This window comes from Canis lupus, chromosome 15 (assembly GCF_011100685.1).
Source record: "Canis lupus familiaris isolate Mischka breed German Shepherd chromosome 15, alternate assembly UU_Cfam_GSD_1.0, whole genome shotgun sequence".
Taxonomy (NCBI): Eukaryota; Metazoa; Chordata; class Mammalia; order Carnivora; family Canidae; genus Canis; species Canis lupus.
The window spans coordinates 62302818-62327131 of NC_049236.1; the positions used below are offsets into that span (position 1 = coordinate 62302818).

At 39.4% G+C, this 24314-nt stretch overlaps 1 protein-coding gene across 2 annotated transcripts in view; it reads left to right on the top strand.

The window, feature by feature from the left end:
• Positions 1-24314, top strand: part of TLL1 (tolloid like 1) — a 194536-nt gene that overhangs the window by 70907 nt on the left and 99315 nt on the right. For both annotated transcript variants that reach the window (XM_038559153.1, XM_038559154.1), the window contains exons 2-5: positions 12170-12277; positions 14387-14467; positions 15979-16131; positions 17092-17209. In XM_038559153.1, coding sequence (XP_038415081.1) covers positions 12170-12277; positions 14387-14467; positions 15979-16131; positions 17092-17209 — 460 coding nt within the window. The remainder of the gene's footprint in view (positions 1-12169; positions 12278-14386; positions 14468-15978; positions 16132-17091; positions 17210-24314) is intronic.

Sequence of the window (24314 nt, forward strand, 5' to 3'; positions counted from 1 at the left end):
TTTGTACTTAATTATATGGAAATGCTTAACTGGTTTATCTTATCATTGCATATGTCATCTTACCTTTATTATTGTGTTTCAGTGGACATGCATTTAGAAGGAGTTCAGAACCCTAACCCTTTAAGCATCAAGACTGTCCATAACTTTTATTTGGTAGAGTTGGCGTGCGTAACATTGTAAGAATTTGCATCTACACACATTTAAAAAATGCCGTGTATGTGTTGCGTGTATTCAGAGAGCCTCCAGATTCAACAATTCTAGCTCCAAGCCACGTTATGAGAAAAATACTATGGAAAATGTCCTCAAATGGATAGAAGTTATGATAGCAGAGAGTGTCATAAAGTTGTGGATTTTTTTTTTTTTGCTATTGTTTTGCAGATGACCTAACAGAAATTACTTGGTGTCTGCTTTTCTCTTCCTTTCATGAGTGTGTGGCATTCTTGATGTCATGAAAATAAACTATAGAGCACAAGTTCAGAATTATTAATCAGTGAATCTAGGAGGACTTTTTCATATTAAAATGTTGAAAACATTAACTGATCCTTTGAAGAATCTTGTTTTGTATATTTTATTATCACTAGGGCACATTCTTATCATATAAAGTTTATGAGAAGTTATTATTCCTAGCTAGAGTTTTACTCTGTATAATGTTGTATGTATAATTTCACAGGAATCTACAGTTCCCACACAAATTTTCATCCTGTGTAACTCCAAGGGAATTCATTAACTTAAATACACAAGCTCAGAAAGATTCTGAGTGTCTCATTACTTCATAAGATGTAAACATTAAAGTTTTAATGAGTGTTCTAAGGCCAAAGAAGACCACCTTTTTGGAATAAAAAAATAAAATAAAAGAAATTAGTGCCTGCTTTTAAACCCATTAATGTTTGTGCTTAGAGATGCTCTATGCTAGAAGTGAAATATTCTAAAAATGTGGTAAATATCACTGCTTCCTTAAGCATCCTTCCTTTCTGTGATTTCTAAATGTACAAATGAAGGAACAAAAATATACAGATTCACTATGGTTTTGGAAATGGTCCCATGGAAATCCGCTACTGTCAGTTCTCCAGAAACGGAGATATGACTACATACAGTGTTCTTAAGCAGGTGACTTCTCAGAGACATTTAAAGTATTTTAGAGAATACTACTTTTCATTCTCAATCTTTCTTTTCTCCTGGTAAGTGAAGGCTGTAGGAGGACATTTGGTTTAAGCCTTTTTTTCTTCATAGGAGGCACGAGAACATCAGCATTTAAAGTAGACATTATTCTTTTGACCATATATGAGTGGAAGCTAAGAATATTTACCTTTTTTTTTTCTGATTCAAATGGACTATTCTGGAGTATGCTTCTTGGAAGTGAGTATAATTACTCTGTTTTGAAGAATATATAATATAGAACATTGAATTGGTTCACTGGTGATTCAGTAACTGTCATGTGTGACAGAAATTGAATTTCATGAGTGCTTTTTTCCTCTCCAAGGTCTCTCACCCTATGAGTTGTCAGTATTAGGTTGTCCTTGGCTAGTGTAGATGGATTTTCTGTTGGTGTCACCCATACCCACGTCCTAAGGGTGCTAAGCCACTGCTCCTATACCCTTTTGAGGCCATGACTGCTGCATTTACAATCAGAATTGGTCAAGAAAGTGTTATGTATTGGTCAAGAATGTGTCATAAGTCTTGACACTTATGGTTAAGAAGTGTGATCCAAGAGGATTACCTTCTGCCAAACATCTTCCTCCATTCCCAGGTGTACAGCAGCAGTCCCAATTCCTCATGATCAAGGTCAGTTACCTAGTCAGGATGGTTACACCTTATCTTACCTGCTCGTAAGATACCATTGTACCCTTTTTGAACACTTGGCACAAAAAGCTGAAAGTACTCAAGTAGTAGTCATAGTTTAAAGTTCAGTTGTCTTGCTATTTGGCAGAAAAGCTCCTTCCTTTTTTTTGTGAACCAGGATATCTCAATGCTCAGAGTCCTGAGCTGTGGGGATGTGGACAACTGAGGGTGATGGTAATAGGGCAATTTCTGTTTCTCTCTTGGCTGTGTGTGTGTGTGTGTGTGTGTGTGTATGTGATGCTGGCCCACACTCAGCTGTTAAGAATTTGTTAATTTTACATGTTTTCTTATTATTCAGTTTTAAGGACTATGTCTCCCTTTCATGCTCTGTTTCCAACAGTCCTCAAGATATCTGTGTACGGTTATCTAATGAAATAGCTATAGGCCTCTGCGGAAGGACTGGAGAATCATTAGCATGTATTTGTATGGCATTAAAGAGTTATTTCTGTTGGAGCCCTAATTCCTTCTTCCATATCTGGATTCCAGGTCTGAAAACTGGCTTATATCTTGAAACTCAAGATCTATCTATCTATCTATCTATCTATCTATCTATCTAATTTTTTGGGGGGGAGGGTAACCAGTCTTAATCTTCTAATCATCAAGCTTCCATATTTTTTGATGAAATAATACCCTTTGTTGGCAGTCCATCTATTTTGCCCCTTGGATCCCATGTTCTGTGACCTGTATCATAACCCTCTCAGGGCCAGGGTTCCTGCATGAGACTACAGCCTTGCCATGCATTACGATAATTGCCTCCACCTGGCTGGTGTAATGGAGTGTTGTCCTATGATCTCTGTTTTTCGTTTGTTTGTCTGAGATTCCATCCTATCTGTTGTTGTCAGTGAACCCAGCCCTGTAACATCATCGTCTGCCATCAGTCTTGGCTTTTAGAAGACTATCACTTAGTGATGCTAGTTTTTCTTTCATCAGTGTGTTCCTAATTAGCCTTGGTAAATGGTGAATCTTCAGGGCCTTTCTACATAGTCTAGTCATCTGCTGGGTTTTCTGGCTGAGTATTATACGTCCGTTCAAGCATGTTTACTTCTCAGAGCCTTTCAATCCCTCTGACATGACCGTTCTGGCATTTCTCTTACTTATGGTAGTTTCATGCTTTATCCCAATAGCACGTTTGCATGCTCCTATATAATTTTATGTCCATCCCTTAGATTGAGTCCTTGAGTGATCTCTGAGCTCCTCTAAGTACATGTTGGATACAGTCCTTGCCTGGTTTGGGCCTAGCTCATCCTGGTCAGGTTATATTTTGATTTAACCCTAGTTATTGGTTTAGCAGCAGAAAGGGAAGTGAAGGTAGATCTTGAGTAGTGCATGTTGTCTTTCAGGGTAGGGTCACTGCATCATCTTTAAATAAAGGAAGAACACTGGTCCTTAATAAGATGGAGTGGGCCACTTCTTCAGGCTTAAAAGTTTCAGAGGAATCTTGAGGGTCACAGTTTTCAGGTGACTCAACTCATATTCTTCATCCCATGTGTCGGTACCATTATTTCCGAAGTACGATCTAACTATGGCATAGCTGACCTGCTGAGCTTGGGAGGATAGCCGTTTTTTAAGGTTCTATAGCTCTTAAGATTTGGCTTTGGACTTTGGACCTTATTTTTAATTTTGTCTTCTATCAGGCTGTAGAGGATGAGAGCTGATGCTGTGATGACCCATCAGAGTCCCAAGTTAGTTTGAGGTGACTATACTCTTAAAGCTCACTGGATGCTGGCTACCTATATGAAGTGGGCTTGACTATGAATTTCGCAGCTTTTCAGCCAAGAGGCTGAATAGCTGAAGTCTCAGTCAAAACCTTTCCAGCATCTGGGAATCAATTCTTCAAATAAAAGGTGGGATTTGGGCAGCCCATCAAAGAATCAGTTCTTCAAATCAGAGGTGGGATTTGGGCAGCTCATCAAAGCATCCTCTAAAAACTACCATAGAAAAGACTCTCGTGGTGGTATCCCTCTCCATATTTATAGGGGCGATGCGGATAGGGAATATCTAGGTTACAAGATGCAAGAAATCTATTGGAGCCAATGGAAATATCCAACATATCTGATGAATAGGAGATAAAAATATAAAAATTATTGTCTTATATGCAAATAACACCTAGAAAATATTTAAGATGTTTGTATTTATTATAGCAACAAAATATGAAAGTTTACCTAGAAATAATTTCAACAAGGTGTGTCTAAGACCTTTATGAAGAAAAAGTTACAGCTTTATGTGAACATGTAAATAAAACCAAAATAAGTTGTAATAGGATTATGAGTGTGAAAATTAAGTATCTTTAAAATGAAAACTTTTGTGGGGCACCTGGGTGGCTCCAGTCATGATCCCAGAGTCCTGGGATCAATCTCCACATCGGGCTCCCTGCTTGGGAGGGAAGCCTGCTTCTTCCTCTCCCTCTGCCATCTCCCCCCGACTTGTGCTCTCTGACTCTATCTCTCTGTCAAATAAGTAAATAAAATCTTTAAAAAAAGAGAGAACTTTTTCTATATTAATTTATGGAATCAATGCAATTCTAATCAATACTTCAAAAGGATTTTTCTTGTAGCTTGACTATCTGCTTTTGAGATTCACATGGAAAATCCTGTTTCTGAGAAGAGCTGAGAACATTTTGAAGACTTAGGGGAGTCCTCCTACTCGATAAAAAGACTCATCGTAAAGAGAGTGTTATCGATACAATACGGTATTAAAGACTGATAGATTAGTGAAACAGAATTGAAGACCTAGATGTACGACATACTTATGACAGAGGTGGCATTGCAGGTATTTGGAGAAAGGATGGGCATTCTTTAAGTGGGGCTGGGTCACTTTGAATTATTGCAAGGAAGAGTAAAAATAGATAAAACTGTCAGAATTAGTCCCATCACCCTAGCAACTGTGCACAGTATCAGTCTTACCAGTTCTGTACCTTTAGCTCTGACTCTGCCGAGTATCTCTGAATGACAGCCCATCATTACAATTGGCTGCACATTAAATTACTTTTTCTTTATCCTCCTAGACTGTGGCTCTAATAGTCATTCATCTGCTACTTCGGAACAGGCCACTAATGAAATTCAAGAAAAAAAGTGGATTTTAAACTTTCGTTTTTAAACATATTAGTCCTTTTGGAGAGTTTCTTTAAGACCTTTTTAAAATTCCTTTCTTCTTATTTTAGACACAGTTTTATAATCCTCCAACAACTTTTAAAGTGAATTAATATATAGGTTTCTTTTTTTATGCCACTGGATTATTTTGCTCAGTACTGAAGATACAATTTTTGTTCATGATATGCATTTAGCAGTTTTTTTTAAACTTATGACTTACTTTCTTTTTAAAATTATATAATCAATAATACTCCAGAAAGATTGGGGATTTAATGGCAAGATACTAGTTATATCTATTAGCTAAAATTTGTGCTAGTTCTAAATATTTAAATTTTAAAATGATATATTTAGGGACAGTGGTTTCCTGGCATTTATAAAGATTTTGTTTGCTAGATATGCATGGATTTCTGTTTGTATTTCCACATCCATTTTCCTTTATTATCTCGAACAAGGCTTGAAACATTATAGGCAGATTACTCAGTAATATTAATATTGCAACTAGGTAAGCAGAGTCTTATTTATCCTTTCCCATATGCAAGTCATGATCAACTCCATTTCATTTAGTAAATGCTTCCATTTTTCAATAAAGTGTATTATCTCCATACGTCAGTGCAGGTAACATCCTTATTTCTGCAAATCTGAAAAGAAAGGAACCATCTATTCCTTGATTCCCCTTGTGAGACCTTCATGTGGTTAAGATGAGTCGCCAGCATGACCTCAAACTGAAATTTTTAGACAGGTGTGGTTTCTGGCTCGGAATCTTGTGACTCTCACAAATAACCCAAAGTCGGTCCTAATAAACTACTACTTAGAGTAAGAGGTAGGTATTATACGATGGGCAATAGAGGATGGTAAGTTTTTAAAACAGTGAATTCTATCAGCAGGTTAGTAATATGAATCAATATCCTAGCCCTGAAAGGAATAAAGTACTTTATTGATATTAAGCACCACACGTTTAACATAAGTTACTGACACTTTATAGTAGTATCTCTAGTAACTTTATAGATCTTTTAAAGTAAGAGTGTAAAATGCTAAAAATAATGTTGATAGAATATTTCCATTTTTGCTTGTTTTTAGTGTGCATAAAATTTCCTTTAATTACCCTTCCAATTATTTAAAGTCACTGGGGCCACGGAAGGAGGAAATAGAAATCAGTATGTGGAGTTGAGTTCTTGGGATGTCAAGGAGTTTTTACATTTTGTAAAGTTTATTCCACTGGGCACATGTTATTTTATGGGTTTGCAGGGGGATATTAACCAAAGAAAAAACTCAGCCTTGGACTGGTACTCAAGAGGAAATCTTTTACAAAGAACCAGAAAGGTTGGAATGCAACGTTTTCTCTCTTAACCCTTCCTAGCAGTAGACTCAATAAAAATAGGGGGAAAAAAAAGTGGGAAACAAGATTCTGTTTGTGTGATGAGATGACCAGCCAGTGGATAAAACACAACTAGAATATAGAAAACAGCAGATTGGCATGAGCAGACTTACTTCCAGGAAGACATCAATATTTACCCCAAGAGCTAGTGTCAATATTTAGAAAATAAACAAACTTAATTAAGAAAGAAGTATCAGGGTTGACTCCTGCACAAGTGGCCACAAGTATAAACAATTATGGGCCTGAGAGAAGAAAAAACAAGTGTTTATGCTGTCGTTACAAGATCTATGATGTGGGAAACATAAATAAACCAGATCTTGGTAGCTGTTGATTATATATTCATTATTTGAGCAGTATAAGAATGGAAGTTTTTAAGAAACTTAGAAACTATGATAATTTGCTTTCTTAAGGCTTGTAACAAATTATTAGGCCATATGCAAAGAAAGTTTCAATATTGATTTTTACATCATTTGATCGAAGCACTTTTCTGTCAGTGTTTTCTCTTTTGAGACAAAGAGTTCAGAATGAATATTTGTGGTATGGGTGATATTTTAAAAATGTTCTGAGAAATCCTATCCATGGGCATTGTGGGCTATAAATGCAGATTGATATGGCATTTCAATGGATCTTTTGTTATGAGAAAAATTTTGTTTTCTGTCTTAAAAAGAAAGATGCTTATTTGAAAATTTAGCATTTAACTGTATCTGTAATGTAGAACTGCATTAAAACAGAAAAAAATATTTATTTTTATTTACTTTACTTATTTTTAAATATTTTATTTATTTATTCCTGAGGGACAAAGAGAGAGAGAGAGGCAGAGACACAGGCAGAGGGAGAGGCAGGGTCTCTGCGGGGGGGCCCGATGTGGGACTCGATCCCGGGACCCCAGGAGCCAAAGGCAGACGCTCAACCACTGAGTCACCCAGGCGTCCCTGCATGGGCTGTTTTCCTACATTCAGTACAATAATTGGACTGCAGATACTCTCTTTTTTATTATTAGGAATTTGAGAAGGAAATATGTACTACATAAAATGATTCTCATCCTGATTTTTTTGAAGACTAATTCTGAGAGTCTGTATAAAAATATGTATATCAAGACTTTAGAGTTAATTGTTTCCCAGACTTGGAACTTAAATTAACTTTCATGTGTGTCATTTGGGGGCAAAAACTTATTCTGTGAGTATGAAATGCCACCAGAAGATTATTTTCCCTTTTAAGTATTGTAACAATGTCTCCAAAATGTATGATTAGAACTTTGGCCAAATCTTACTTTTCCTTGGGAATTTGCTTCGTGGTTGTCAATCAAGTAAAAATAGTTGACTTTTGAGCCTTCATTGTTGTCCTTGTCTGAGGAAATTTTTACTAAGCCTTTATTGTGGGGTAGAGCAGCCAAAGCGGCCTTGTCAGGCCTTCACATGACATCATTCTTCCTCCCTAAATCCAATATCAATAAAAGCAGAAAGTTTAAACTGTATATGGAAACAGTGCAATAAGCAAGTGCTCTCGGCTACTGTGGAAGCTGAGCTCTCTCTTCAGATCTCATCAATCTCAAGATAACTGACCTATTTGTTAGGTCTGTATTTCCTGAGCGTAGCGGTGTGATGTTTGGAGAAAAAAGGACACTCAACAACATGTACCACAGAAAATAAGCAAGGCGGTTGTCCTTTTTAAAGATTTTTGTCGAGTGTACAACAGTAATCCACTCTGGCTTGAAATGGTTTGAAATATTCCTTAGAATGGTGACTATCTAGTATTTTGAGTCTCAAGGCAAACCTGGGAAGTGTGTAGCGTGGCTAGCCTTATTTTTGTCCTACGTAAGCTATACCCCAATCCAGGGTATTTCCTCATCCGTATTTTTTTTTGTGTATCGAGACATATCGAGGGCCTACTTTTTGCCAGGCGCTCTGGCCGTGAGGGTTTAAGGATGAGCCACACGGGCTTCCTGTGGTCAGTATTTTCAAAATTAGATTGAAGATCAGACTATTGAAGACATGGCATGAAACCCTGCGTGCTGGTCCATTACTGACAGAAGCACGGGCGGGACACAGGAGCAGGTGAGACACGAGATCAGTTGCAAGGGGGGGGGGTTCTGGAAGGGCTTCCTATAGGTAATGCCTGAGGAGACCCCATCAACTCATCTATTATGATAGGCTGTCAAGTAGTGACCAGCTGTCACAGGCTTTTGCATTAATTCAAGTAAATGTATTCATTTTGGGGAGGATACTTAACTTTGCAAGCGTTTTCTCCCGCGTGTTCCCGAAAGGCTTTGCTTTTGGCAAAGGTAGTGGCTCTTGACGTTGTGTGATCCTTTCTGACAACCTGTGGTGGACCTCTTCCCTGCAAAAACATGTTGCGACTGGATATGTAAACTCATGCATTTTTTTTGTTTTGTTTTGTTTTGTTTTGTTTGCATGCAGCTTTTAGGGAATCACGAGCTTGAAGACTCCTTTGGATCCCAACTTCCAAACAGAAAGGCTAAAGATGGTCGGGGAATCTTGAAGGGGTGGGAGAAATCTCATTTAGAGTTATGGTGTAGGGGATCACGATCTTGGATTGCTTATTCTGACCATACATCCTGTTGTAAAATGTGTTTACCTACTACGGTAGAAGCTGTTTGTCTTTCTTGGTCTTTGATTAAAAAAAAAAAAAAAGGAATTGTACTATGAATGCAAATAGCCTTCAGAAGAAAAACAATACCTGTGGTTTTCCATGCAGTTTAAAAATTGTTCTTCTTGACATTTTATTTTGCCTGTTGCTTAGCTCCAACCCCATTTTGACCATAGGAATCCAAGCAGAATTCCAAACAGATAGTAAATATTCTAAGTGCACTTGAGCATTTCCTTAGTATTATCATCTGTAACCAGTGTCCTGTATTGCTTTCAGTTCCGATATGCCCAACCTCAAATCACTGGATTAAATGGGGCTGATGAGTAATAATGCATACTTTTAAAAACTGTTTCTAATTTTTGCGGGTTTTTTGATGCAAAACAAATAGAAAATACCGTAAAGAAAGGAAAACAACAAACTCCAACGCGGATTTGGGAATTACAAGGATCTTGGAGCTTAAATAACAAATACGTGTTAGATTATAATGCAAATTCTAAATCCATGTATTACAGGGTGTAATGGTCCAGCTTGCTGTACCAATGCATAAGTATTTCAGCATGCAGAAAGAGGACACTTAGATTTAACTAGAAGATGAATGAAGGAAACCCTTAAATGTGTGCAGTGTGAAGAAAGAAATTGTGCATTTTAAACTGTATGATAGGTTGTAATTTTAAGCTGTTTTTTTTTTTTCCTGCTGATAGTATCAAAATTTAAAGATGTTCGTGGCCTGCAGTAGATCAAGTTTGCACACCAGTGACTTGGCTTTGTCGTTCACGATGGCTTGTTCTCACAGAAATATTTGGTCTTCTCCCGAAGCAATTCATGGTGTGTTCAGAACTGCCACAATATTCCGAAGATTTTAGTTCAGAAAAAGATAGCAGTAAATAAAATATGGGTTTCTGTATTTCAGGACAGTTTTGTCTCCTTTTCAGAGTCATCTGGCCTTGTGCCTTTCCTTCTCCCCAGAAGTAATGTTTTTGCTTCTGTGAAGTGTTATATCCTTGGACTGCTGATCTGTTTTTGATATAATCCATCCATCAAGACATGAGTCCTATTGCATGTGAAAAGTTGTTACAAGAAAACAAAAATCTAAAACACATTTGGGTTTTATTTTACTCATACTCGTACTACTTTTATTATATAAATAGAGGACTGACAAGCTACATTTTGTTTGGTCGAGGGCCTCACGCTTTCACGTTAGCCAGCTGGTTCAGAGAGGAGTGAAAGTTGGTTCTTGCAAAAAAAAAAAATAATAATAATGCTAATAAAGATGATGACCATGACAATTATTTGCAGTGATGGCAGCTTGTTAAAAACGTAGACTCTAAGGCCTTTCTCCAGACCTACGATCTCATAGCCTGCGTTCTGGCCAGAGCCTCTCTAGTTCCCACTCCAGTAATGCTGGAGTAACCCTCTTTTCGTGTCTCGATTTGCCCCCAGCACTGAGAAAGGCAGAGGGAGGCTGAGAGTCCCTGCCATCAGGACCCTCGAGCGCTTGCATAGTAAATGCACATAATGGGAAGACTTAAATAACTAGCAAACTTGGATTTACCTGAGAGTGTAAAATCTTGAACAAAGAAGTACAGAATTTATTTTTATAAAACTGGACAAGCCTTTTATGTAATTACAGTCTTTCGCTTTTTGTTTAGGCAGGCCATCCATTTCTTGGGATGTCTGGCTGTAGGCGCAACGGAACAGCCGTAGTTTCTGCTCCATTGTGGAGGAAGCTAAATAGAATCTGGCTTCGATGTCAGGCATCAAGGCCAGCCTCTTACCCAGGGCTGTAAACTGTTCTACAGACCTCTCATTACTTCGTCTCTAGGATAGTAAAAGACAGCCAGCGTCTCTCTGCTTCTACGGACGGCCGTTCCGTTGACAGTAGGGTGGAAGACAGGGCTTGAAGAGAGAATTCTGATTTTAATGAATAGTTTTCCACGTGTTGAACCGAAAACCTACCTCGAGCTAATTTCTATCTTCTTCCTTTCTAGATTCACACATAAATCTAATCCCTTCTTATATCATGTCTTCTTGTATGAGGGAACGAACCTAATTTTATATAATAAACTTTTGGCCAAAACCTAAAGTATTGTATAACTTTCGGGATTGAAACCTAAATTTCATAAATTAATTTCATTACCTAGTGTTTTTTTTATACGTAAATTCATAAATGTTAAGGTTCAAATCTACTAAAAGACAGTGATTTGAAAAGCATAGATTTCATTACTTCCCCAAATTTTAATGTATTTTCTTCCTTTCCTTTTTGGTTTTGCAAAGCAAAAATTGGAAGAAAATCTTGAAAAAGAAAATTTGTGAACTTGTATCATGAAACAGAATTTCCAAGGCGTTTGTCAATGTTTTACTATCTCACGATTAGTTTATTCTCTCTCTTAAATTTGCTATGTTTCCTAACTTACTATAGTTTGACATCTTGCAGCACTAGGAGATTGATTACTCCACTTTTTGGAAATAAAAAGGACAGCAATTTTTTTGTTATGTTAATATGTATTTTTGACCTTAAAAGAGAAATCCACATACTGGTTTTAAAGAGATTATCGCATTTTTTCCCACAATGGTTTACAGAGCTTTGTTGTATTAAGTAGCACAAAAGACTGGATATAAAAGATAGAGTCAGAGGGCTTTCAGGATTTGGGGCAATGATTTTGAAGCTCCTGGAAATATGGACAGTGTGTTATTTATCATTAAAGATCAAAGGAGTAGCATCTAGTCTTTGACTAAATAAATGTTGACTTAAATATTATTTTGATGTTTATTTATGCACCTTACAGAAGCTCAGAGGAATGTCATCTTTAGACAAAGTGCATATAATTGTATAAAAATGTGATGAGTAAGGTGCTGTAACAGACAATATTTAGTCTACTATGTCTCCTTCTACCTGGCAGTGAAGACCGGCATCCACTGTAAATTCAAGCACACTCATCAGATTTTCACTTACTTGCAAGTTAGCCATGCTGCAGAATTCACTTTCTAATTCCCCCATAAATCGGTGCCCATTTCATTCAAAGAAATGACTTAATCCCTTCCCTCAAACATCAAAGAAGGAAAAGATAGATCATACCCTTTCCCAGGTGGTTCATATTCTAGTGTAACAGGTCTAATATTATTATCAATTATAATTACTTTCTGGACTGTCTATATGGGCTGCATTTCCATATTTTTAGCAATATTTTTCTAATTAGCTTTGTTTGCATTGGCTTTGCCCTCAAATATTTTACATTTTAATTGAACTTTTCTTTTTTAGCTGTGTTTTGGGGTGATATTGCCTTAGATGATGAAGACTTAAGTATCTTTCAAATTGATAGGACAATTGACCTTACACAGAACCCTTTTGGACTTGGACATACCACAGGTATGGTTAATTATTTGATTGAATTTGTGTTCATTTTGGAGAAAAGATACTCTTGAAATGCTATTAGTATTCTTTGGGTCACTTTTAATGTCCTGCTGATCAACTGTGATTTCCTAAGTATAAATGAACCTATTTGAAAATTTAGATTTTGTTCATGGTTTTAATTTTATTAATTAATTTCTTTAACAGATATTTTGTAATGTTTACCATGTACCATGCTTGGTTTAAGTGCTTTGCAGATAATTACTCTTTGAATACACATAATAACCCCATGAGGTATAGCTACTAATATTATTGTGATCTACACGTGTGGAGATCAAATTAATTATATTTCTTACTTCAAAGTGTATAATCTTTCCCATAAGTATTTACTTAGTTTGTATGTTTTCAGTTTTTTTTGAGAATATGTGAGAAACAACCACTTATTTTATGAATTTCCTTTTTTTCTGTATTAATGAACTACCTACATAGAATTTTTTGTAATTTTAATTTCTATGAAAATCTTTATAAATTGCTAAATATTAAAGGCATTATTGCCTTTAGTGGTCTTGAAACATTGTTTTTTGAAAATTCTATAATTACTGTTATCTTTTTAGTTACCTTAATATTACCTAAGACCTTTCCTTTTTCTCCTGATTAACCATCTTTTAAATCTATTCATATGTGCTCCTGGCATATCTAGTATGAAGTGTAATTATTACACAATTGTCATTTCAAGCATATAAATGCCATTCTTTAAGAATGTTTCTTATAACTACTTAAGAACGAATACATTTAAATATTACCTCATCCTTCTAAAATGTTCAATGAAAGAATCTCAAAAATTTTTCTCAAGTAGCACAGCAAAACTGTGACCGTGTAATGCAAATAATCAAGCACGTTATTAGTCAGTGAATAAGCCCCCTAACTTATTTGCCTTATAAGGACTTAATTGATTTTTTTTGCCCTAGGAGGCTTATATGGTAATGGTTTTTGTGATTGGTTTTGGTTTTTATTAGCTTTAATCTAGGGAAATAAGTTTTGGTATCAATTTCAAAGGGGGAAAGTATTGGAAAGAAATAGATCAAGGTGCAGTTTCTGGCCCTTTCATGATCTTAGCCTGAAAAGACTCAGGAACCATACTCTGGTGGTAGGAATTCATCTGCGCTTGTGTAGATATCGTCAGTGGTTATATTGGTTGTTTGCTCGGTGATGCCTTTTTGTTATTTGTCTACTGAAAATTCAGAAAGAACGGAAAATAGGAGATACAATTGGGAGAGCATTCTGTTAAAGGGCTGGAATGAGAACCAGAGTACTTGGGTTTTCCTCAAATGCTCTGGTTTCTGACTTATGATAGGAAATCTACCTTTCCTCATCTTTTTCCAGTTGTTAAAACTGCAAAAGGACATATTTCCTTATCCTGACCTTCTCATCTGCTTTTCGAGCTATAAAATTCTTCACATCTATTTTTATGAATTTTTCCAGTTACGTAGCATAACAGAATGCATTTTGCCACTGAACATCCTTTTGGGTTGTTTTGACGTTTTTGGAATTACGTGTTAATTGGTTTTTATAAATTATCAAAACTCGTTTTCAAATTTTATTTGAACATTTTATAAAGTATGAGAATTGCTTTTAAAAATATCTCAAAACCGATCGCAGCTTTGGATCAAGGCTTGCACTATACATTTACTTTTCTAATGTTTTTATTTCCATGTGCTGATTTGGCTTCTGAAAATATTCAGTTTACATTGGAGGAATAGCTGGAATGCAATCACCAGGGCAAAACAACTTGCTGTCATCCTATATAACACTATGTGATGTCAAGGTCACAGTGAAGAAAAATGTTTCAAATTATCAATAGATGACTCAGTTGCCATGATGTCCAAATAAAGCCACTCAGATTGCTCTCTGGATCACCCCACCCACTTGTTTCTTGTTACCAAAATTGTGTTTGTAAAATGTTTACACGCTTCTTTAAGATTTATGGGTTTTCATGGCTCTAACATTCTAAGACCACACACACAAAGAGAGATGTCCAAAGAGAAATCAGTGTAGCCTGTTGGTATGGCTTATTTAGAAGAACTTTAAAATGCAATGGGTTTAACTTTATTTTATTTTATTCTTAAGGTGGATTTGGAGACCATGGTATTTCAAAGAAACGAGGGGCCCTCTACCAGCTTATAGACAGGATAAGAAGAATTGGCTCTGGTATATCAATGTTTAAAGTTGCAGACGCTTGACTTGATGTACAGTAAATATTATACTAATAGCAGTTCAGTTTGCCATTAATATGTGACGGGTGTAACGGATATATGCTGACAAAGAGTCCCTTTTGTTAGCTGATGTTTACTGTAAGTTTTTTAGAAATTAATCTGGGACCATTAAAATGTTTCTTTAAGTTATTTTCAGCTTCTCCTTATTATAAAATGTATCAGGGCGTTATTTTACTGTTGGTATTTATTTCCACTGCAGTGGGTATCACACTAAAGTGTTTTTATCAAGCATGGAACTCTCCATTATCACTTTTAATCAAATCAGAAAATGCTGTGACCGTTTTGAACTGAAACCCACTTCAAGTAAATTGACAAACCGATTTGTTAGAATGAAAGAAAAAAAAAATTGGAAAATGTTTTTATCCTTCCAGAAAAAGACATAGAAAAACAGCCATCTGGTTTCAAAATCAGCTAATACTTAGAGTAATGAATCTGTTAAACACGATTTGTAGATTGTAGAGTCTTTAAAAAAGTTTCCTGTTCTAAGTTTCTCCCCCAACATCTTTTTGGTCGATGAATTGTTAATTAAATAATTGACAGTACGCAGTTTCAAGGAATGGTTTTCCCATGCAAAAACGCTTTTCTTCAGGACATGACAACCATAGACCTGTTAGGGACGTGGGAATCGGGGGCGTGCCGTCAATGTTTATTGTATCTGAAGTATATTCCAGTACTGGGATATTTGGATCAACAGTGATAGATGCATAAGAGTGAATAATAAAGCAAATTTAGGAAAGACAAAAACAGTAACAAAAATATCTTGAAAGCTCACCAAGACAATGAATGACCACAGACGTGAAAGGTGCTCCAGGAATGGGTTGTGTTTTATATTGGCTTGTTCAGGATGTGTCCTGATGTCTAAACGGTGCTAAATCACCTGGAGACAAACCCAGAGGACGTTTGCACAGAGACAGACCAGTGTTCCAGGAGGCTGGGACCGTACCTGTCTTGGCGTTATTTCATTTATCCTCTCTGTAATGTAATAATCCTACTTTCAGGCCGTACTACGGAGTATCAGTCCTGATATAAAAGAGTGAAGGATTTAGCCAGAGTTAAGAAGGATTTGGAATATCTTGGACTTTTTAAACAATGTCCATTTGATCATCTGGTGGTGAACTGGCAGTGATCTAGGAAATTAAAATAAATAAAGTCATTTTTTGTGGCCTACCAGTCTGCCGGACGTCTGTCCGCTGCAGGCTGTTGTACGGGAATTCATTAAAATTTGCTCATAGAGCATTAAGAAGTAGTATTTTGACATGCAGTGCTTAAATATTTTAATGCTTTTTCAAGAATGCAATATAAATGAAGGTTTTCTTTAATGCATTTTGACTTCAGGCATATTTACACAAATATGTAAATAAGACATTTTAACTTTAGTCTCTTAAGAGGAAATGATTCCCTGACCGAGGACTTGTGTTTCACAGAGTGTTTTAAATGTCACTGCAGGCTTGGAGCAAAACAACACAGTTAAGGGAAAAGCACCCCTAACATTCTCAGGGCAAAATGAGAAAAACCGAGTTCCCAGAGCTGCTACATCAAGAACCGAAAGGATATGGCCTGGAGGTGTTATCCCTTACGTTATAGGAGGCAACTTCACTGGTAAGACATTCCCAGAGCATTTATTTTTGCAAAAGAAACATTATCACACAGCTTAAGTGTGTATTTTTACAGAGTATTAATACACAGAGCGTAGTAGTATCAGATCAAACGTGAGAGATGCTCCAATCACCCCGGCGGCCAGTTGAGAATGTCTCTGAGGTTGGGAAATCTCTTAGTCTGGAGTTCTAAGAGTCTCAAATACTGTTCTGGATTTTCTTTTGTATTTTTTTTAATAATAAATTTATTTTTTATTGGTGTTCAATTTGCCAACATACAGAATAACCCCCAGTGCTCATCCCGACAAGTGCCCCCCTCAGTGCCCGTCACCCAGTCACCCCCACCCCCCCCACGTCCCCTTCCCCCACCCCTAGTTCGTTTCCCAGAGTTGGAGTCTCTCATGGTCTGTCTCCGTCTCTGATATTTCCCACTCATTTTCTCTCCTTTCCCCTTTATTCCCTTTCACTATTATTTATATTCCCCAAATGATGAGGCCATATGATGTCTGTCCTTCCCCGACTGACTTACCGCACTCAGCATCATCCCGTCCAGGTCCCTCCACGTGGAAGCACATGGTGGGTATTTGTCGTTTCTAGTGGCTGAGGGATGTCCCACTGTCGCCACAGCCCCCCGCTTCTCTGCCCGTCACCTGTCAATGGGACCCTGCACCCCGATGTTCACAGCAGCCGTGTCCACAATAGCCAGACTGTGGAAGGGGCCTCGGGGTCCATCGACAGATGTTCTGATTTTCAGCCGCGTTTCCCACGTGCCCCTTGAGTCCGGGGGCTGAGCCTCGGCCCAGGCCCTGTGCACAGGGTGGCCCGGGCCCCCCGATCCCGAGGGCGGCGTCCGCTCCCAAGGGCCGTACTGGGGGGCCCGGGCCGGGCTAGCTGGCGGTGCGGGTGGGGGCACCGGGCGAGGCGCCCAGGCCGTCGCTCCCTGCTGACATCCGTGTCCTTCCAGGCAGCCAGCGAGCCATGTTCAAGCAGGCCATGCGGCACTGGGAGAGGCACACGTGTGTGACCTTCATCGAGAGGAGCGACGAGGAGAGCTACATCGTGTTCACGTACAGGCCTTGCGGGTGAGTAGGAACGGGGGTCGCGAGGAGCGGGTGCAGGAGGGGACCCAGACTGGGGCCCGCCTCTTCCTATTTGCTTAGCACTTTGCCCCGGGGGAGGTGAATTTCCACAAGAAAATATTATACTTTAAAGAAACACATTCTGTGGTCGCAGAGCTCTGTGCATCTACCTGAGCGCGTCTCTCCACTGCGCCGACTACTCCTCGCTCGTGGTGTGACTGCGGCGACGGTATTGGCCATGTCCCAGGGGTCCCCCCTGTGAATTAGACACTTCCATAATGTCGCCTGGTGATTCTCTTGTGTCCCCTGTAGAACCCGTGCACTGAGATGACATTCTAGTCACCAACACCTTTGATTTCTGCCTCTGTCCCCTGGGTCGGCCGTCCCTGGCTTCGCCATGTCGTGATGGATCTGTCCCCAGGGCTCTCGTGTGTCCCCTCCCCCGATCGCTGCCACTAGGAGCATCTTCAGAAGGTGCCGGGCAGAGCGAGACGTCAGGCGCCCTGAGAGTCTCCAGGCTTCCTGGCAGAGCTGCTTCCTAGACGGGCTTCCCACGGGAGGGGGACAAGCAGTGTCCCGGCGGCCGTCGTGGCCTGTGGCAGGCTGAGCGGGGTCCCGAGGTAGCAAGTCCAGGGAGCCTTACGGATGTTCAGGCAATTGAAGAGACGATAGGGACGCCCGGGTGGCCCGGCGGTGGAGCATCTGCCTTCGGCCCCAAGGTCGGGTCCCACGTCGGGCTCCCTGCAGGGAGCCTGCTTCCTCCCTCTGCCTGGATCTCTGCCTCTCTCTCTCTCTGTGTCTCTCATGAATAAATAAAATTAAAAAAAAAAAAAGAAAAGAAGGTAGGATGCAGTGCTTTTTACTTTATGTGGAACAGCCGAGCAGCCGTGCTCTTTCCAAAGTGAAGAGCGTGCACCGATCTGATCTCCCACAACACCTTTTGGGAAGTGTCAGCATGGGAATGAGATCCAGATGCCCCAATATGACATTTGAAGGGTGCCACGAAGTCACCGCTGCTGCCACGTGCAGCTCCTGCAGCCGCCAGGTGCCTGTCAGCCGGGAGCCAGCGGGGCGCGGGGGCCACGGGCCTCGGGGGGGTCCTCTCCCCTCTCTTTCGGGTGAGTGGCCACGTGCATGGACACCACCGGCTGCGTAAGGATCGAGGCCTGTCCTGTAGGAACACCCGCGGAGCCCTGCCGCCCGCCGCACCTCGGCTCCCATCTGGAGGCCCATGGGCCGGAGCCTCAATGGGGAGGCTGCTGTGGGCCAGTGGTTCCAGGGGTGACAGCCCGGCCCCTCGCTGTAAAGGGTCCTGTTGTTGTGAAATAGTGTCAACCTCATGGGCTTTCCTTTTAATCCTTCTCCGGCGATGAGCTGGGATCATCCAGGAAGAGGTGCCGTCTCACCCTGCTAGAACCGGTGGAGGGCCTCCTGGAGGGTGCAGAGGGAGGCCAAACAAAGACCTCACCCCTTTCCGGGACACAGGGCTCGCTCCAATCACATATATTTGGGGGGAGAAAGTACGTATTTCACTAGGTGTCGGGGGAAGGTTGTGCCCTCTTGGCTTTGTTCTACCGTATACCCCAGAACATTTGACCTCACTTAAAAGGTCATGGATTTTAACTTTGACCCTATCTGACTGACATTATGAAATAGTATACGTTAGTACCTTTCTGTATAGTTTTGGATAATACCATTTTTTTTTGTTGTTGTTGTTGTAGTGGTGGTGGTGGTGGTGATGGTGGTGGTTTTTTAGTTTTGACTTATTCAGGTAGTTTTCTTCCAAATTGCTCTAATTTCAGCTTGACAGGTTTTGGTTGTATTTGAAATGCCTCCTAGAAAAAAAATGAAATGCCTCCTGGTTCTTCATATCTATTGAATATTCAAAAGGTCCAAACCTAGACTCTCCTTCCTTTCTTCCGGTTACCTAATAGGAATGGAGAGAGCTCAGCTCACGTATTTCTAAACACGAAACGTGTGGGAAATCTCAGAAAGGGAGACAGAACGTAAAGACTCCTAACTCTGGGAAACGAACTAGGGGTGGTGGGAGGGGAGGAGGGCGGGGGGTGGGGGTGACTGGGTGACGGGCACTGAGGGGGGCACTTGACGGGATGAGCACTGGGTGTTATGGTGTATGTTGGCAAATTGAACACCAATAAAAAATAAATTTATTAAAAATAAATAAATAAATAAATAAATAAATAAATAAATAAATACGTAATGTATTCAGACCCATACGTCTTTCTTTTCTCTCTACCACCTTTCAGTTTTGTGAAACAAATACAAAGCGACCACTGGCGTCCATTATTTTATTGATAAATCTCTGTTGTAACAAACTCATGGTTATACTCATTCGCTTTCGTTAATGTGGCTTGTCTCAAAATTTTTCGTTTTACTTGTCTTATTCTGCTAAACGGTTCTCCCCCATTCGCTATCATTTCTTCCTGTGTTTGCTTGTGCGTTTCCAGGTGCCTGGAATGGCTTTGCTCCATTTTCATCAGTGGAAACCATGCACATATTTCTCTCTTACCCTTTTCTGAGCTGCCCTCAGGGTGACTTCGCTGGGCCTTCAGCTGTGTGAGTCCCATTCCCACCATTGGTTCACTGTCTGCCTTCGTGCGTGGTGAGGACAGGCCGTCCCTTGTGACACCCAGTGCACTGCTTTATAGATGGGTGATTAAGAAAATAGTGACAATTTGCACATCAGCCGAGGCATATTGTATGTGATTCTAAAAAGAAAAGCATGTAAGCATTTCAAGAGGTATCGAAGAGCACGTACTTTAATGATCATTGTCATGATTTGAGAGCAATGGACACTGAAGTTGTAAGTTGCCCTTAAATCTTTGAATCTCTAGTTGCACTCCTGAAATAAAGCTTTTGAATATTTATATATTCGTGTAATTCTGTTAGCGTAGTACTGCTGCATTTTGTGTTTTGTTTTCAATTTCAATTTCCTTATATTGTATTTTCCATGATGGGAAGGACAATACGTTATATAGGGATTGATGATTGGGGGATCCCTGGGTGGCTCAGTGGTTTGGCGCCTGCCTTGGCCCAGGGTGCGATCCTGGAGACCTGGGATCGAATCCCACGTCGGGCTCCCGGTGCATGGAGCCTGCTTCTCCCTCTGCCTGTGTCTCTGCCTCTCTCTCTCTCTCTCTCTCTCTCTCTGTCTATCGTAAATAAATAAATAAAGTCTTAAAAAAATAGGAATTGATGGTTGGCTTGCTACTCACTCTAACCATTTTATGACTTCTAAACTTCATTTGGAATTGCTGTGATTGGCCATAATTTCATGAAACAGTTATTTTATCAGTTTTTTTTTTAACAGTTTTTTAAAACAGTTATTTTATTTATTTTATTTATGGGGATTTTTTTCTATGACGATAGTGCATTTATATCTCCTAAAAATGAATTAAAATTATTAAAGAGTTTGGCTGTTAGTGTTGCACAGAACACTGAGGGCACTGCAATGAGATCAATGTCAAGTTAGACACATAATCCTCCTGTTGGACCTTGGGATTGTGTCCTTTATGTCATAAGAGCTGTTGCACAGAGGCTATTGTATTTAATAATGTCTAGTGTAAATCTCCGTTGAATATGGAGAGCCTGTAAGGTATTGATCACTGGTGGCAGCATTTACCAGTCCTATTTCGGGTTTTAAGATGGCAAGCAAACACGTCTTGCCATTTCGTATAACTTTTTAAAAAGATTTCCTTCCTTCCTTCCTTCCTTCCTTCCTTCCTTCCTTCCTTCCTTCCTTCCTTCCTCCCGTACAGATTGAGAGAGTGCGAGCGGGGAGAGGGGCCGAGGGAGAGAGCATCTCAGCTGACTCCACACTGTGGAGCCTGCTGTGGGGCCCGAGCTCATGACCCTGAGGTCATGACCTGAGCCGAAATCAAGAGTCAGACGCTTAACTCCCGGAGCCACCCAGGCACCCCTCACTTTTATCATTTTGATTTTAGCTTACCCACTAAGTTAGGCAACTTCTAGCTATTATGGTTTTTTAAAAATAAAAGCTAAAATAATGTCCTCCTTATTAATAGGAGAGTTATTAAATATGGAACCACTTTTACCATTTAGAACATTGTATATCCCACCTTATTCTGCTACAATCAGCCTTTATTCAATATATATTTGTTTGGTACCTAATTCTATATCAAGTCTTTGGTAAATGGGGAAATGATAACATTTTAAAAAGCAAAAGGTAAAGGTCAGAACTTCTTGTCATATGATATCTTTGATCTGTCCTCCTCCATCTGCTTTAACTTACCCTATGTGGGCAAAACATTTGAACTATGAATATTTTTTCGAATGAATGCTTATTGTCATCAGTGGCATTTATTTCACAAGATGATCAATTACTCTCAGCGAAATGTGAGATCACTTTATAACAACTTGTTTGATTCATTTCTTTGTAAGTCAGAAATTTAATAGCTGAATTTATTACCTTTGATGTGTAACTCTATATTCCTGAATATCTTCTATTTTTAAAGTGTAGCTTTATTTTCTTACCGTGTTACATTAGTTTCAGGGGTGCAATATAGTGATTAAACAATTCCACACCTCACCTAAGTGACCTCCTTAACCCATCACCAATTTTTAGCACAATCCTTACCTTCTTCCCCTCTGGTAACCATCTGTTTTTTTCACCATAGTTGAGTCTATTTCTTCGTTTCTCTCTCTCTCTATCTTCTTGCTCATTTGTTTTGTTTTTAAATTCCACGTATGAGTGGGACCATATCGTATTTGTCTTTCTCTGATTGACTTACTTCATTTAGCATAATACTAGCTCCATCCATGTCATTGCAAATATCAAGATTTCATTCCTTTTTATGGCTGAATAGTCTTGCATCGTGTATATATACCACATCTTTTCTATCTGTTCATTAGTCGATGGCCACTTGCTTCCATATCTTGGTTATTGTGTTGTAAATAGTGCTGCTGTAACCATAGGGGTACAGGTATCCCTTTGAATTAGTGATATTGTATTCCTTGGGTAAATAAGATTGCAGTGGCTATGTTGTAGGGTCATTCTATTTTTTTTTTAAGATTTTCTTTATTTATTCATGAGAGACACAGAGAAAGAGGCAGAGACACAGGCAGAGGGAGAAGCAGGATCCCCATGGGGAGCCCAAAGTGGGACTCGATCCCGGGACCCCAGGATCACGCCCTGAGCCGAAGGCGGACGCTCAACCACTGAGCCACCCGGGTGTCCCTATTTTTAACTTCTTGAGGAAACTGTGTTTTCCAGAGTGGCTGAACCTATTTGCATTCCCACCAACAGTGCATGAGGGTTATTTTTCTCCACATCCCCTTCAACGTCTCTTGTTCCTTGTGTTGTTGATGTTAGCTAGTCTGACAGGTGTGAGGTGACGTCTCATTATAGTTTTGATTTGCAATTTACTGAAGGTAAATGGTGATGAAATATTTTCATGTGTCTGTTGGCTACCTGAATGTCTTCTTTGGAGGAATGTCTGTTTATGTCTTCCGCTCATTTTTAAATTGAATTATTTGTTTTTTCTGGTGTTGAATTTTAAGTTCTTATATATTTTGGATAGTAGCCCTTTATTGGATATGTCCTTTGCAAATATCTCCTCCCGTTCAGTAGGCTGCCTTTTAGTTTTGTTGACCATTTTTTTTTTTAGATTTTATTTATTTATTCATGAGAGACCCAGAGAGAGAGGCAGAGACACAGGCAGAGGGAGACGCAGGCTCCGTGCAGGGAGCCCGACGTGGGACTCGATCCTGGGGCCCCGGGGTCATGACCTGAGCTGAAGGCAGACGCTCAACCACTGAGCCCCCCAGGTGTCCCTTGTTGACCATTTCTTTCACTGTACAGAAACTTTTTATTTTGTTGTAGTCCCAACAGTTAATTTTTGCTTTTGTTTCCTTTGCCTCAGGATACTGGTTTAGAAAAAAGTTGCTATAGCCAATGTCCATAGACTTTACAGCTTTTGTTCTCCTCTAGGATTTCTTTGGTTTCAGGTCTCACATTTAGGCCTTTAATCCATGAATATCCTCTATTATCTATTAGTTTTTTGAAAAATTTTACTTTTTTTCCTATCTGCTAATTTTTAATGATTCCTTAAAAACAACTAACCAACCAAATAAACTTAGGGTTAACTTATTTAACTATTCTTAGATTTTGTGTTTTAAATTGTATTTAACTTTGGTCAGTTGGTTATTCAGATTATGGCAGCAGGCACTTATTCATCTTTACCTATTGAATTTTTGTTTTATGCCACCTGTACTATACTAATTGGGGGGAATACAAAATTGAATGTGAGGTATTTTTCTCTGCAAAAAGTTGATAGCTATGCAGAGGAGGTGTGTTAGCCAAGATTCTTGCTTGTAAACAACAGAGACCAGTTAATTTAAGCAGAAAAAAAAAAGAAAACGACTTGTAGGACTATTAGATAATTTATAGAAATTATTAGATAATTGATAGAATCACACTTGTTGGATTATTAGGTAATTCATAGAAGACACAGAGAGCCAGGTTGAGGGAGGTATCTCAGGAAGAGCATGTTTGACCCCTGGCCAAAGCACCTTCGCCTCTGCTTTGGATGCTTTCTGGTAACCCAGTCTTGGCTCTCTCCTGCACTGATGAGATCTATTATTTCAACAGATACTTATTAATTTATTTTTAAAATTATTTTAAAAGTATTTTTAAAGTGATTTTTCCAGTTTTATTGCAACATAAATGACGTAGAACACTGTATCTGTTTAAGGTGCATGCCCTGACGAGTAGGAATAGGCATACGTTGTGAAATGATTCCCACAATAGATCTAGTTAACAGGCATCACCTCCCATGGTGGCAACATTTTTATTTTCTCGTGATGAGAACTTTCAGATCTGCTCTTTTAGCAACGTTCAAGTGCATGATAGAGCATTATTGACTTTGGCCACCATGCTGTATATTACATCCCCAGGACTTATTTATCTTATAACCCATTGCTATGGGTGAAGATTGTACCTTTTCACCCCCTTCTCCCCTGTGACCCACACTCCCACCTCTTACCCCAAGTGCTTGCAACTACCGGTCTGTTCTCTGTTTCTGCTGAGCTAATACTATGTGCCTGACTCTGTTGTAGGGGCTAGAGA